The sequence below is a fragment of the Stegostoma tigrinum genome, chromosome 9, assembly GCF_030684315.1.
Source record: "Stegostoma tigrinum isolate sSteTig4 chromosome 9, sSteTig4.hap1, whole genome shotgun sequence".
Lineage (NCBI taxonomy): Eukaryota > Metazoa > Chordata > Chondrichthyes > Orectolobiformes > Stegostomatidae > Stegostoma > Stegostoma tigrinum.
In genome coordinates this window covers 22,810,593-22,824,807 of record NC_081362.1, presented here as the reverse complement: position 1 = coordinate 22,824,807, position 14,215 = coordinate 22,810,593, and the positions used below count along the sequence as shown (strand labels likewise).

The following is a 14,215-nucleotide window of genomic DNA, read 5'->3' as shown; positions in this document are numbered from 1 at the left end:
TGCCATTACATTGAGCTTGCATAGTCATCTGTCCACTCAACAGGACTTGGTGCCATCATATTGTTTTCTATTCATCAACGGGATGTGGGCATTACTAGCTAGGCCAGCATTTATTGCCTATCCCTAGGTACTCGAGAAAGTGGTGGTGCACTGCATTCATGAACCACTGCAGTCTCAGTTTTACTTTCGAGCGCTTCATTTTGGATTATCGTGTTGAGCCACTTTGTGCAGGACTGTGAAGGGCATGACATTATGTTCTGCATCAGTTCTCCTTATGCAGTCCTTATTCCATGAGTTACAAACCTGTCAACCTGACTGAATCAGTCTGTGCATGGTGAGGAATGATTCCTCAGAATTGTTGGCTGACATCTCTCAAACTTGCTTGTGCTTCCTTCCACCCATACAGTTTTGTGCTAAAATAAATCAACTTCTTACAGGGAGAACACTTCTTTCCTCAGACTAGACATGCCTTTACTTCCCTTTGCATGATATGATCCTGCTCCTGCTCCTGCCCTTTGACCACTATTATTTTTTGGGCTCTTTGGGCCTGTAATACCTATTAGCATCATGTAAGGCCTGGTCTATTCTGCCACAAATATGCTATAACTGCTGACTTACAACCATAACATTTCTGTACATATAAATTCATTTTTTGAGAGTAGGTCCCTCCTCTGTCAACAGAGGTGCTCTCATTGTAGGATCACTAAAGCTGTCTTTAATTAGATCATCTTTCAACTGAGGAAATGAACAGGATTCTGAGTAAATTTAGCCATACTTTGATCAATGGACTCTTTTTCACTTTGGGCCCGAATGCTAAACACATACCATTCATACGTTGTATTCTCTAAGGTTTAAATTGTGCACTCAAGGTTTTCAAAATTTCTGCAACCTTTTCAATTCTTCAACAAAATCTAGAGTCGAGTGTAAGTTGAAACAATCCCTTGCCTGCGGTGATCAGAATCTATCTGTAGCTGAGATAATGGGAACTGCAGATGCTGGAGAATCCGAGGTAACAAAGTGTGAAACTGGATGAACACAGCAGGCCAAGCAGCATCTTAGGAGCATAAAAGCTGACGTTTCGGGCCTAAAAGCACATTGGTGCAATTTGCATTTCTATCCAGATAACTGAAAAACATTTCGTTTCCACAACTTTCAAACAGTGATATTTCTAGGGAGAACATGAAACAAACCACAAGGGCACTTTTGAAGTCCTTAATGCAGTGCAACAGCATTGACATCAATGACAGGGACAAACTTGCTGCGAGTCATTCAAAATGATGACAATTTATCCATCAGGCTGCCTCATAGTTTAAGTCGATGCACCTTAACAATGAGGGACAGCAGAGGCAAGGAAGGACAAAAATGGTAGGAAATCCTGCACTTTGGATCCTACTACCTAATAGGATGTCCCACCTCATGGTGCCCAAAGCTCTGAATCAAAAATTAGCCAATTTACTCCCCAACCTGCCCATTTAACTACATACCGAAGGAGTCAGGTCACGACTGGGAGCCAAGTGGTAGGAGCTGAACGTGTGGACCGTGTCCTGCAGCAACAGCTGATTGAGTGTGGGCCAGAGTGCTGGCGGCGGATCAAGAGTGGGCCAGTTCAGCGGCAAGAACGGGCCCGTGAGCCAACAGCGGTGAAAATAAACCAATGAGGCAGCAAGAGTGCGCCAGTGAGTGGCAACGGCAGTAAGACTGGGCCTTTTGCGTGGCGACGGCGGCGGCCTCCCGGGTGACCTAGCGGTTGAAGCGATATCTGACCTGGGACTCCGAGATCTGGACTTCACTTTTTTCTCTTGCTTACCTTTAAGGCTCTGCTAAAATCTTTTAATTCTGGTTTTTGTAACCAAGTGGGTACCAGTAAACAGTAACTTTGTGCACTTCTCGCTGTATTTATGTATTCCTGTACTTAGTACATGTGACAAATAAATATTTAAATGTACATTGAAGCCTTTGGAAGAAATCTGTGGCCACCAGGCTGCTCCCTTTGTCATTGCACCGAACTTGCACTGAAGGTTTCCATCTAGTGGCAGATACGGGTCAGTGCACTGGGATTCATATGCCCCTGCACCAGCTAACATCGGCCCCTGGACGGAGATTTCTCACCAGAGATGCACAATATATATCTATTGCATTTCTAAAAATATTACATAGAGAGCATTCTGTATTTTATTTCCTGTGTATGTAGCAACATACCTTATTTTACAAATTTATTCTGCTCCATCGTAGAATGACATAAAATTTAAAAAATCAAATAAAAATAAGTATTTCAACTTTTGCTTTAGCTTCTCTGAAAAAGAGGCAAGAAAATGTCCAAAATAAACTAACTTTGGGTTTCACACTAATTACAATGTGAAGTGTTTTTTTTTGATACTGGGATATTGTTTTCCTGTTCCCAGTGCATCCCAAGGTTACAGCTGAATGTGTAAAAATTCAACAGAGCCTTTCTGTTTGGTGCCAGTGGTCACAGGTCATCCTGCAGCATTGCAGACTGATCAGTCACTGTATCCATTGCTTTGTGTAGCATTGTTAACTCAGGATCAGACAACTGCTGCCATAATGTGTCGCAAAGTTCCTAGCAATGGGCTTTCAAAACAGTTCCTCCCGCGTGATTCCCTACCTCTGGACCAAGGCTTGTGGGTTCAAGTCCCACACCAGGAACTAATAGCAACAGACAGTGGATCATAATTTGGCTAAACAGGCTGGCTAACAAGGGTAAATCCTTCTGATTATATGTATGGAAGGCCATAACACCGGGGGATTTGCTAGTTAGCTGTAACCATCTAGAAGCTGCAGTGCAGCATCATCCCTATGTTAAAAAAGATTTTATGTTCATGTTCTCAACATGAGCAACTTGGCAACCTTGGTCTGAGGGACTACCACACAAATATGACAACTACACTTATCAATACATCAGTCTCTGCTACATTCTGCCTGAGGTGGGCGTGTTAAGTTTACCTACTTTACACCTCCAATGGAACAGCTGCAGGCACATCGCAACTTCCACACCCTGAAATCAGGAATCATCCAAAGCAGACTTGTTCTATTTATTCTTTTAATAGTTTGCTATGGCTTATATTGTATCAATATTGGTCATCAAAAACAGCATATGAACAGGAGTAAGCAATGTAGCCACACAGGAATTAATGTTGGCTATTTAGCCTCTTGAACCTTTAGCATCATTGAATATAGTCACAAACAATGATTTTCGGTTTAAAACCTTTCGCCATCCAGACAGATTAACATGGGAGATGATCACAGTGATCTTACCCTGGCTTATACCAAGAATACTTTACTGTAACGTTTCATACTGCGCAGTAAACATATTCTGTGGCAATGCAGAGATCATTAATTGTGAGTTACATGGGCACTTTATTTTCAAACAAACATACAAAATCTAAAGGACAGTATGGTGCAGTGGTAGAATCCCTACCATTGGCTAGAAAGTCTGGGTTCAAGTCCCAGATATGTGCCATAACTTCTCTGCACAGGTTGATCAAGACACTTCTTTTAAAAAAAATCTAATTTTCAACCCACCAGATGGGGCTGTTGTTTTGTTGTATTATCCAACATTCACGACTGATAGTTGTTTAAAAATGACAAGGATCATGAAGAGTTTTGCTGGAATAAATAAAGAGAAACTGTTTACATTCGCAGCAGGGCCAAGAACCAGAAGTTTTATATAATTGACTAAAGATGGAGAAAGGAAATAAGATTTTGATTTATGCACTAGATGTTGTGATCTGAAATACTGTGCTGGAAAGGTGGTGGATGCAAAATGAATTGCAACATTAAGAAAAAGTTGGACATAAAAGTTAAAAGAGAGAAAGATGCAGAGCTATCAGGAAGGAGTAGGGAAATTGGGTGAATTAGTTTTATACTTCTAAAGAGCACAATCGGCCTCCATCTGTGGTGCATGATTCTATGAATTAATAAAAATTAAATAAATGTTAATGGACATTATTCCTCCCTCCAGCATTTTTAAGTCTCACCATTGTAACTTCATACGAACTAGCGAGTTTTGAGAAGATTTGTAGCTCAGTTTGAGGTTCTGGGTGTGAGTTTGCTCGCTGAGCTGGAAGGTTAGTTTTCAGACGTTTCGTCACCATTCTAGGTAGCATCATCAGTGAGCCTCTGACGAAGCGCTGGTGTTATGTCCCGCTTTCTATTTATCTGGTTAGGTTTCCTTGGGTGGGTGATGTCATTTCCATTAATACGTACTCCTAAATGCTGAGAGTCAACAAATACTTTCAAACATAGATGTTACCTGCTCAATTAGGGGAGCTCAGACTCCAGGTTGCAGTCCCATCAGTGGCCACTGCACCAGAGGCACCACTGAGACAAGCCAGATTCCAGCCATTTGATTCACTGGTACCTTCCTTGTAGGGGCAGATTGTCTCACTGTAGAGTGAGTGCCCTGACTTTTATAAAGAGGGGAAGAGGAGGGAGTTTATAAATTGTAAATATGAATTGTAGGAACAGAATTGTTGATCTGTACTTCATCTCCTTTAAATCCTTCCCTTGCAACTGCAGGAAGTGCTACACTTGCCCCACACCTCCTCCCTCACCCCCATCCCAGGCCCCAAGATGACTTTCCATATTAAGCCGATGTTCACCTGCACATCTGCCAATGTGGTATACTGCATCCATTGTACCCAGTGTGGCTTCCTCTACATTGGGGAAACTAAGCAGAGGCTTGGGGACCGCTTTGCGGAACACCTACACTCGGTTCGCAATAAACAACTGCACCTCCCAGTCGCAAACCATTTTAACTCCCCCTCCCATTCCTGAGACAACATGTCCATTCTGGACCTCCTGCAGTGCCACAATGATGCCACCCGAAGGTTGCAGAAACAGCAACTCATATTCTGCTTCGGAACTCTACAGCCCAATGGTATCAATGTGGACTTCACAAGCTTCAAAATCTCCCCTTCCCCCGCTTCCTCTCACCTATCGCCTCCTCCCACCGCAAGCCACACCTCCATTTCCTACCTACTAACCTCATCCCGCTTCCTTGACCTGTATGTCCTCCCTGGACTAACCTATGCCCTCCCTACCTCCCCACGTATACTCTCCTCTCCACCTATCTTCTCCTCTATCCATCTGCGGTCCGCCTCCCCCCTCTCCCTATTTATTTCAGAAGCCTCTCCCCATCACGCTCTCTGATGAAGGGTCTCGGCCCAAAACATCAGCTTTTGTGCTCCGAAGATGCTGCTTGGCCTGCTGTGTTTATCCAGCTTCACACTTTGTTATCTCGTATTCTCCAGCATCTGCAGTTCCCATTATCTCTGAGTTTTTACAATTGAGTTGGTTTGAGGGTGCGGTAGGAGGAGGGGAGATTTTGAAGCTTATGAAATCAACATTGATACCATTGTCGTGAACCATTTCAACTCCCCTGCCCATTCCTCAGACGACATGTCGATCCTGGGCCTCCTGCAGTGCCACAACGTTGCCACTCGAAGGTTGCAGGAACAGCAACTCATATTCCGCTTGGGAACCCTACAGCGCAATGGTATCAATGTGGATTTCAGAAGCTAGAAAATCTCCCCTCCCCCTACCACATCCCAAATCCAGCCCAGCTCATCCCCGCCTCCCTAACTTGTTCTTCGTCTCATCTATCCCCTCCTCCCACCTCAAGCCACACCCCCATTGCCTATCTACTGGCCTCATCCCGCCTCCTGGACCTGGTCCGTCCTCTCTGGACCGATCTATCCCCTCCCTAACTCCCCACCTACATTCATCTTTACTGGCTCCAACCCCGCCTCCATGACCTATCTGTCTCCTCTCCACAGTTCTTCCTGCTGCTGGAATTCGTTGACAATCTGTTTTTGTGATTTTGCCTTTTTGAAGGGTATGTTTTTCGGTATGTTATTGGAACAGCTGTTGTTTAGTAGTTAAATAATCTATTATTCTGTTAAGTTTTTCAAGAGTTAAGTTATTGTAATTTCTTCTTTCTTTTGTTCTATTTTAACTATAGTGTATGAATAAAGTGTGTTTTGCTTCAAATCCAGTGGGTTGGCCAGAAAATTGTCCCTGGAAAGCAACACCTTACACTTACCTTTAAAATAAGAAAAAGTTAGTGTCTAGACTGTCTTCTGAATATATTTTGAGAGGGGGGGGGGTTTGGTCTGGTCCTTAACTGTTGGTTGCGGTCCTAAATTCAAACTGCTAATGAAAGACCCTTAGTTAGCCGGGTCATCTTGTGGATGGTACACACATCTGCATATCAGTGGTGGAGACTGTAAATTGTTGTGGATGGTTTGTTGATCAAGTGGGATGCTTTGTTCTGAATGGTGTTAAGCTTCTTGAGTGCAAATAGAGCTGCCCTTGGCTAGACAAATGACAGAAATCCATCATACTTCTAACTTGTGGCTTCAAAGTGGTGGACAGGCTGTAGGAAGTCAGATGTGATTTAATCACGACAGAAATCCCAGCCTCTAGCCTGCTCTTGTAGCCACAATATTTATATGGTTGGTCCAGTTTGGTTTCTGGTAAATAGTAACTCGTGAGATATTGGTAACCAGTGATGGTAATTCCAACGAATGTCAAATTGTGATTGTTAGATTCTCTCTGTTGGAGATGGTCATTGCCTGGCACTTGTATGGTACGAATATTACTTGCCACTTGTCAGCCCAAGCCTGAATGCTATGCAGCTCCTGTTCCATATGGACATGGGCTGTTTCGCTAGTTGATGAGTCATGAATGTTGTTGAACATTCAACAACCAGCAGCCAACATCCCATTTCTGACCTTATAATAGATGGGTGGTCATTGATGACGCAGCGGCAAAAAAAAAATGTTTGGACATGGAATGCTGAACAACTGCAGAGATGTCCTGGAACTGAATTGATTGACTTTAACAAGCACAATATTCTTCTCTTGTGCTAGGTACAATTCCATCCAACAGAGATTTGTCCAAAATTCCATCACCATAGTTTTACTAGGGGTTCTTGATGACAAGGGCAGCCATTCTTATCTCATATATCAAATTCAATCTGTTATCCAAGTGAGGACCAAGACAATAATGAACTCAGTAGTTGATTGGCCTTGGTAGAACCTAAATCAAGCAGCAAGAAGCAGTTTATTTTTATGTAAGTACCACTTGATAGCACCAGCAATGACACCTTCCATCATTTTGCCAATAATCAAGAGCAGATTGGTGAAATAGTAATTGGTTGGATTGGATTTGTCCTGATTTTTGTTCACAGGACATACCTCACAATTTTCCACATTAGCAGGTAGATGCCAGCATTGCAGCTCTACTGAAATAATTCTGCTGCTGCTGATTGCCTGAAGGATCCTATGTACACCCAGATTTGTTCAAAATCTATCCCATTTAGCACAGCGGCAATGCCACACAATATAATAACACAAGGTTCCTTAATATGGAATCATTTTGTTGGCCAAACCAGGAAAGGACAGCAGATTTCCTTCCCTAAAGGAAATATGTAAACTAGCTTCTTTTTTTACAATGATAATTCACATTACTGAGAAACCATTACTGAAACAACTGCTTGTAAATTTCAGTTTTTATTAAATAAATTTAAAGCCTTCCAACTACAACGCTGAAATTATCCTCAGAGAACTAGCCTTAGCCTCTGGATTACTGGTTTAATTTTCTTTAGGTCACCACCTATACAAATGATTTCACGATCAAGAAAAGCATACCTGAAATTTTCACTCTTACTTGTCTCAGCATCCTCAAATGCACCCCTACCGTTCTTGTGAAATTATTAGCTTTATGCTCAGCAAGCCTTTCTAATACTTCCTCTGAGTTATTGTTTAACCCAATTAGTTTTTCAATTACCTTTTCTTTCAATAGGATTTTGCTGCATCTGTAGTTGTGAAAGATGTTGCAGAAAAACACATTTTCTTTCTACTACCTTGTACATTCCCGGCTTCCATCATTGGTTGCGTGTTCAGGTATCCAAGCTCTAAGTTATGGAATTCCCAATGTAAACCACTTTACTATCACTCTACTACTACTAACAGATTCCTTAACATCTATCTTTTTGACGAAACGTTTGATTAATATGTCATGATGTGAATTGGTATCAAATTTTGTTTTAAAACTGTTCTGTGAAGTGCTTCAAACTATTTGGCTACATAGGTGTTGGTAGTAGTTATTATTGGAAAAGCTCTCAGCATTATACAGTAGATAGAAGATCTCATTTTGAAGTCAGGTGATGATACATACAAATGAACAAAATTTTTTAACCGATTTCTGACGGAATGATTTTTCTCTAAATTTGGGGCTCTCATTGCAAACATATTTAAATGAACAGATGTTTGTGAGAATTCCTATATTAGGAAGCTCACTTGAATTGGCAAGCTGACAAACCCATTCCTCAGAGATACTGGCTTTTTTTAACTTCAGTAGATTCCACAATGTCTTTGAGCATATACCAGAAGTTCCTGGAAAGAGAGGAATGCTTGGATTAGAAAAAAAAACGAATATAAAATCCTGCTCTAATAAATTTTTGGCTTGTTTTCACTAACGCTAAAATGGTATTAGTGTTCTCTACATCTCCAAAGCCTTGAAGAATTTAAGAAGTTTTTATTTTAAAATTTTTATTTAGTCCAGTATTATTTTCACAGCAGTTAGTGAGACCAATATCACAGGAAAGACATGTAAGTAAGGGTGTGTGATCACTGCCTCCATCTCACTGCCTTCAAGCGTAGCTGATTGTAAATTTGAGTTTTGCTAAAAAGAAGACATTTTTAAAACATGCTGACCATATACAGTTAAACATGCTTGCTGAAAGGGAGTGATCCCGTAGTTAATTGTCAAGGCCCATGATTATGGTTAAAATGCTTTTTTCTGGTTGAAAACTGGTAACCGACACAGGTTACTTTGCAGTGAGTAGTTCAGAATTGACATTAAAATTGCAATTTTAATGGCTCATGATAAAATAGTTTAAATCACATTTATAACTATAAACATAGTAGGGTACAATTTTGGAATCACACTAATGTACTTCTTCCACTTAGCTGATAAAACAGAAAAGCTTTAATATCATCTACAATTAAAGCTAGTTCTATGACTGACTATCAAATTAATTGATGGTAAAAATTAGAGAGTTAATTTCAGTGTAGAAGCATAAGAAAAATGTAATGAGATGTAGGTACTCACGCTCTATATTCTTTTGTCATTTTATAATTAATAAGAGTTCTTTCTATATAATTTTCAAGAGCCTGAAACAACATTCAAAAATGTAATCAATTTTATTTCACACTGATGAATAAAACACATTAAATAAAAAGTAAATTACATAAACATACTACAGAAAATAACATGCATTTGCGTACAGCCTTTCATGAACACAGGAGATCCTGAAATACTTTCCAGCTAATCAAATACTTTTGAAGTACAATCATTGTTGCAAATCAGTCATCAACTTGCACACAGCAAGTAATAACAAACAGCATTGTGAAAGAAAAACTAGGTCATCTGTTTTGGTGATGTTGAGGAAAAATACTGACCAAGAGAGAGGAAAACTCCGCTGCCTTTCTTTTCTAACCATTGCAACAGGATCTTCTTTACAACTTGAGAGAGCAGGTGGAGTCTCAGTTTAACATTTCATCCATAAGATGACACCTCTGGCACTATTGAGTTTCCTCTGTACCGCATTGGAATATCTGCCTGGTATTCGTAATGGCAGAATTTTTGATGATTTAAAATTTCTTTCATATCTTTTTGTTTTCAACAGAAGGAATTTGTTCCCAGCATCAAGCAGGCCAATAAACACAAGCCACGATGTTCCCTCTACTCAGGAAACATGTTACAATCCCAACCTCCCTACCTGCACCAATATGACACTTCCCTACTCGTACAGCAGCCATTTTTAAAGGTAAAGTTGCCATAATTCCAGCATGGCATAAGGCTGCAGTCTCATTAAAGGGAGATAGTTGGCAGTGAGTTTAACCTGAGTATCACCATGCCTCAGGCAAGGGGCAAGATTGAGAAGGCGGACCTTCATGGTAACCTTACGGCACAGGAATTGAACCACTCTGAATCACAAACCAACTATCCAGCCAAATGAACAAGCTAATAAAGTGTGAAGCTGGATGAACACAACAGGCCAAGCAGCATCTCAGGAGCACAAAAGCTGACGTTTCGGGCCTAGACCCTTCATCAGAGAGCTTTATTTATCTTGGATTCTCCAGCATCTGCAGTTCCCATTATCTCTGAGCCACATGAACAATGTCATTTTTATAGTGTGAATGTTAGACATTATTATATATCCCATCTTTGTCCTGCTGTTTTACTTCTTCACTTCACCTTATCTGTTTTTGCTCTGCTTCACTAAAAAGAAACCTACTACTCACTGTCTTCCTCTGTCTCTTTCTTGGGGACAGACCACTCCTATCCTTCCCTGGAGTACCTATGTAAACTAATGCAGCGAGCAGTACCTCGCCTGCAATTGCTTTTGGTCACAAGGCTCCATCCTCGATGTTCTTCTTTTCATAGGTGGACTCAATTCATAGGTATGATGTCAGGTTCCACGTGTATGATGATGGCACCCAATTTTCTCATGCTACACCACTGCTGATTCACCATCCAATGATGTCTTGTCTGACAGCTGAGTAAATGCAAGATATTGTCGTTGGAAGATCAAGAATGGTCTTCAATTCAGCACCGATAGCAGTAAATTATTAAATTATTAGTTTGCAATTAAATCTCTGCTCTTTTTCATTTTTCATCCTCTGATTTACCAGACCAATTCCTGGGATGGAAGGACTAACATTTGAAGGACACTGGATCAGTTGATATGTTCACTTGAGTTTAGAAAAATGAGAGAGGAATATTATAGAAACTAACAAAATTGAAACAGGACTTGAAAGATGTCCCAAATGACTGCAGAATCCAGAACCTGGGGTCACATTTTAAGGATATGAAGTAGGCCATTTCAGTACTGAGATGAGGGGACATTTCTACACCCAGAGAGTGGTGAGTCTGTGGAATTTTGTGACTCAAGAAGCAGTTGCGTTCAAAACATTGAATGCTTTCAAGGAGGAGTTAAATATATTTCTTAGGGCTAAATGGAGCAAAGCATACAAGGACAAAGCAGGAGCACGATACTGAGTTAGATGATCAACCGAGGTCATAATGAATGGTGCAGCTTGAAAGGCTGAAAGACCCATTCTTGCTCCTATTTTCCATAAAACCATAGAACATAGCCTTATCTGCTAATTCTCAACCACACCTTATTGTCTTTTCCAAATGACATCTCATTCCCTTACAGATTAAATATCTGTCTACAACAGGCTTAAATATACTTGTTCACCCAACATAGACAGCTTTCTCCAGTAAAGAATTCTACAGATCCACTACCCACTGAGGAAAGAAATTCCTTTTCATCTCTGCCTTAAGTGTGTGATCCCTTATTCTGAGCCTATGCCCTCTGGTGCCAAACTGTTCCACTAGGGGAAGCAACCTTTCTGCATCTACCTTGTCAAGTCCTCTTAGAATCCTTTATGATTCATGAAAGTCATCTCTCATCCTTCTATTTCCAATCAGTAGGAGTCCAATCTACTCAACCAGTCCTCATAATGCAATCTGCCCACTGCTGGTATTAACCTAGTGAGTGTTCTCTGGACTGCCTCCAATGCCGTATATTCTTATTTAGCTAAGAGGCCCAAAACTGTCCATATGTTTCAGTTGTGGCCTGACTACTATCTTGTATAGTTTTAACGAAACCTCCCTACTTTAATACTCCATTCCCTTTGAAATAAAGGTCAACATTCTAGTTGCCTTCCCTATTACATCTAGATGCTAGCTTTTTCTGATTCATGGATGAGGACTTCCAAATCTCTCTATTCCATAGCTTTCTATGTTTTCACGTTAATGTGTTTCACCACTTTAGTGGTGGAATGTGAGTCAACCTAATAACCTGTCCACATAAAAATTGCCTTTCATTATAGAAACAATCCAGAGATGGGATTAGTCTGTGATAGATTTGTAACTATGAATATCAACAAATTATTTGCGGCGGCACATTTAACATTATGAAACTTTTCAAGGCGCTTCGCAGAAGCATTGTAAAATTAAGTCTGACACCAAACCAGAACAGGAGGTATTAGACAAGACAATCAAAAATTTGATATGTTTTAAGAAACATTTAAAGGGAGGAACATGAGGTAGAAAAGTACTGGTACATTAGGAGCAAATACTAGAGCTTGGGCCCAGGCAACTAAACACATGTAGGCCTTTATTGGTCAGAACGTTGAGTATAGGAGTTGGGAGGTCATGTTGTGGCTGTACAGGACACGGTGAGGCCACTTTTAGAATACTGCGTAGAATTCTGGTCGCCCTTCTATGGGAAAGATGTTATTAAACCTGAGAGGGTGCAGAAAAGATTAATGAGGATGTAGCTGGGGCTGGAGGGTTTGAGTCAAAGGCAGAGGCTGAGTAGCCTGGGGATTTTTCCCTAGAGCATCGGAGGCTGAGGGGTGACCTTATAGAAATTTGTAAAATTATGAGGGAAATGAATAGGGTGAATAGTGAAGGTCCTTTCTCTGGGGTGGGGCAGCCCATATGAGGGCATAGGTTTAAAGTGACAGGGGAACGAGTTAGAAAGGACCCAAGGGTAATTCTTTTCACGCAGAGGATGGTGCGCATAAGGAACGAGGTGTCAGAGGAAGTGTTGAAGGTGGGTACAATTACAACATTTAGAAGGCATCTTGATGGGTATAAGAATAAAAAGGGTTTAGAGGAATATGAGCCAAATGCTGACAAACGGCACTAGGTCTGATTGGGATGTCTGATCGGGATGTCTGATCAGCACAGATGAGTTGGACAGAAGGGTCTGTTTCCATACTGTATGCCTCAATGACATGGCCTCTAACGGTGGAGTAAATATGATTGTGAATACAAAGAAGCCAGAATTAGAGTGTAGATATCTCAAAGATTAAGGAGTTGGAGGAGATCAGAGATAGAGTGGAATAAGACTATGCAGGGCTTTGAAAACTAAAATGAAAATTTTAAAACCAATCGTGAAGAACAGCAAAATAAACCAAAGAACTGCAGATGCTGGAAATCAGAAACAAAAATAGAAATTGCTGGGAAAACTCAGCATCCTTGGAGAGAAATTAGAGTTAATGTTTTGGTCCAGCCAATTTTCTTCACAACTGATTTTAGCTAGGAAAAGTTTGGTATATATGCTAAAGATAGGGAACATTAGTAGTTGACACTTGGTTGGTTGTGGTAGTAGTCCAGGCGATGACACGGCCGTTGTGTGGGAGTTGGTGTAAGGACATGGGAGAAGGTGATCAGCCCATAAAAGTAGTGAACTCGAGTCCTGAAGGCTGGAGGGTCCCCAGGCGGAAATCAAGATGCTGCTCTTCCAGCTTGCGCTGAACTTCACTGGAGCACTGCAGCAAGCCTGAGAGAGATATATTGGCCAGGGAACGTGGCAGTGTGTTGAAGTGGCAGGCAACAGGAAGCTCAGGATCACAACATAGGTGTGCAAGGCGGATGTCCAGTCTGCATTTCATTTCCCAAATGTAGAGGGGACCACATTGTGAGCAGTAAATGCACTAGACTAGATTGTGTGAATTGCAAGTAAAGAATTGTTTCACCTGGAAGGTATATCCACACCCTTGGATAGTGAGGAAGAAGGAAGCAAACAGACAGGTGTTACACCTTATGAAATAGCAGAGGAAGGTACCTTGGGGGTATGGAGAGATGGTGAGAGTAGAGGAGGACTGGACCAAGGTAACCCAAAGGGAATGATCCCTGCAGAAGGCTGACAAGGAAGGTGAGAGAGAGGGAAATGTGTGTCTGGTGTTGGCATTCCTTTGGAGGTGGCAGAAATGGCCACTAATGATCCTTTGGATGTGGATGATGGGAGAATGTTAAGTGAGGACCGGGGGACCTTATCACTGTTGTGGTAAAGAAGAGAAAGGGTGCTGGCCATAGTGCGGGAGATGATTCAGACATGGCTCAGGGCCCTGTCAACCATGGTGGGAGGGAATCAGGGGTTGAAGTGGGTGGGCATTTGAGAGGACCCTTTGTAAAAGCTGGCATCATTGGAAAAGATGTGACGGAGACAAAGAAACTGGAAGAATGGAATTGCATCTTCACGGGAAGCATGGTGTGAGATGGATAATCAAGGTACACTGTGGGAATCAGTGGATTTGTGATGGATATTAGTGGCCAGCCTGTTGCCGCAAACAGAAACAGATATATTGAAAAAGGGAAGGGAGTAGTC

At 41.4% G+C, this 14,215-nt stretch overlaps 1 protein-coding gene across 1 annotated transcript in view; it reads right to left on the bottom strand.

Moving 5' to 3' along the window:
* Window positions 1-7,606: 7,606 nt before the first annotated feature.
* LOC125455017 (uncharacterized protein C6orf118-like) overlaps window positions 7,607-14,215 on the bottom strand; it is a 63,497-nt gene continuing 56,888 nt past the window's right edge. Inside the window, exons 9-10 of the mRNA XM_048536485.2 lie at window positions 9,136-9,197; window positions 7,607-8,417 (exon numbers count right to left, since the gene is read on the bottom strand). Of these exons, the coding sequence (XP_048392442.1) occupies window positions 8,351-8,417; window positions 9,136-9,197 (129 nt within the window). The 3' untranslated portion in view covers window positions 7,607-8,350. The remainder of the gene's footprint in view (window positions 8,418-9,135; window positions 9,198-14,215) is intronic.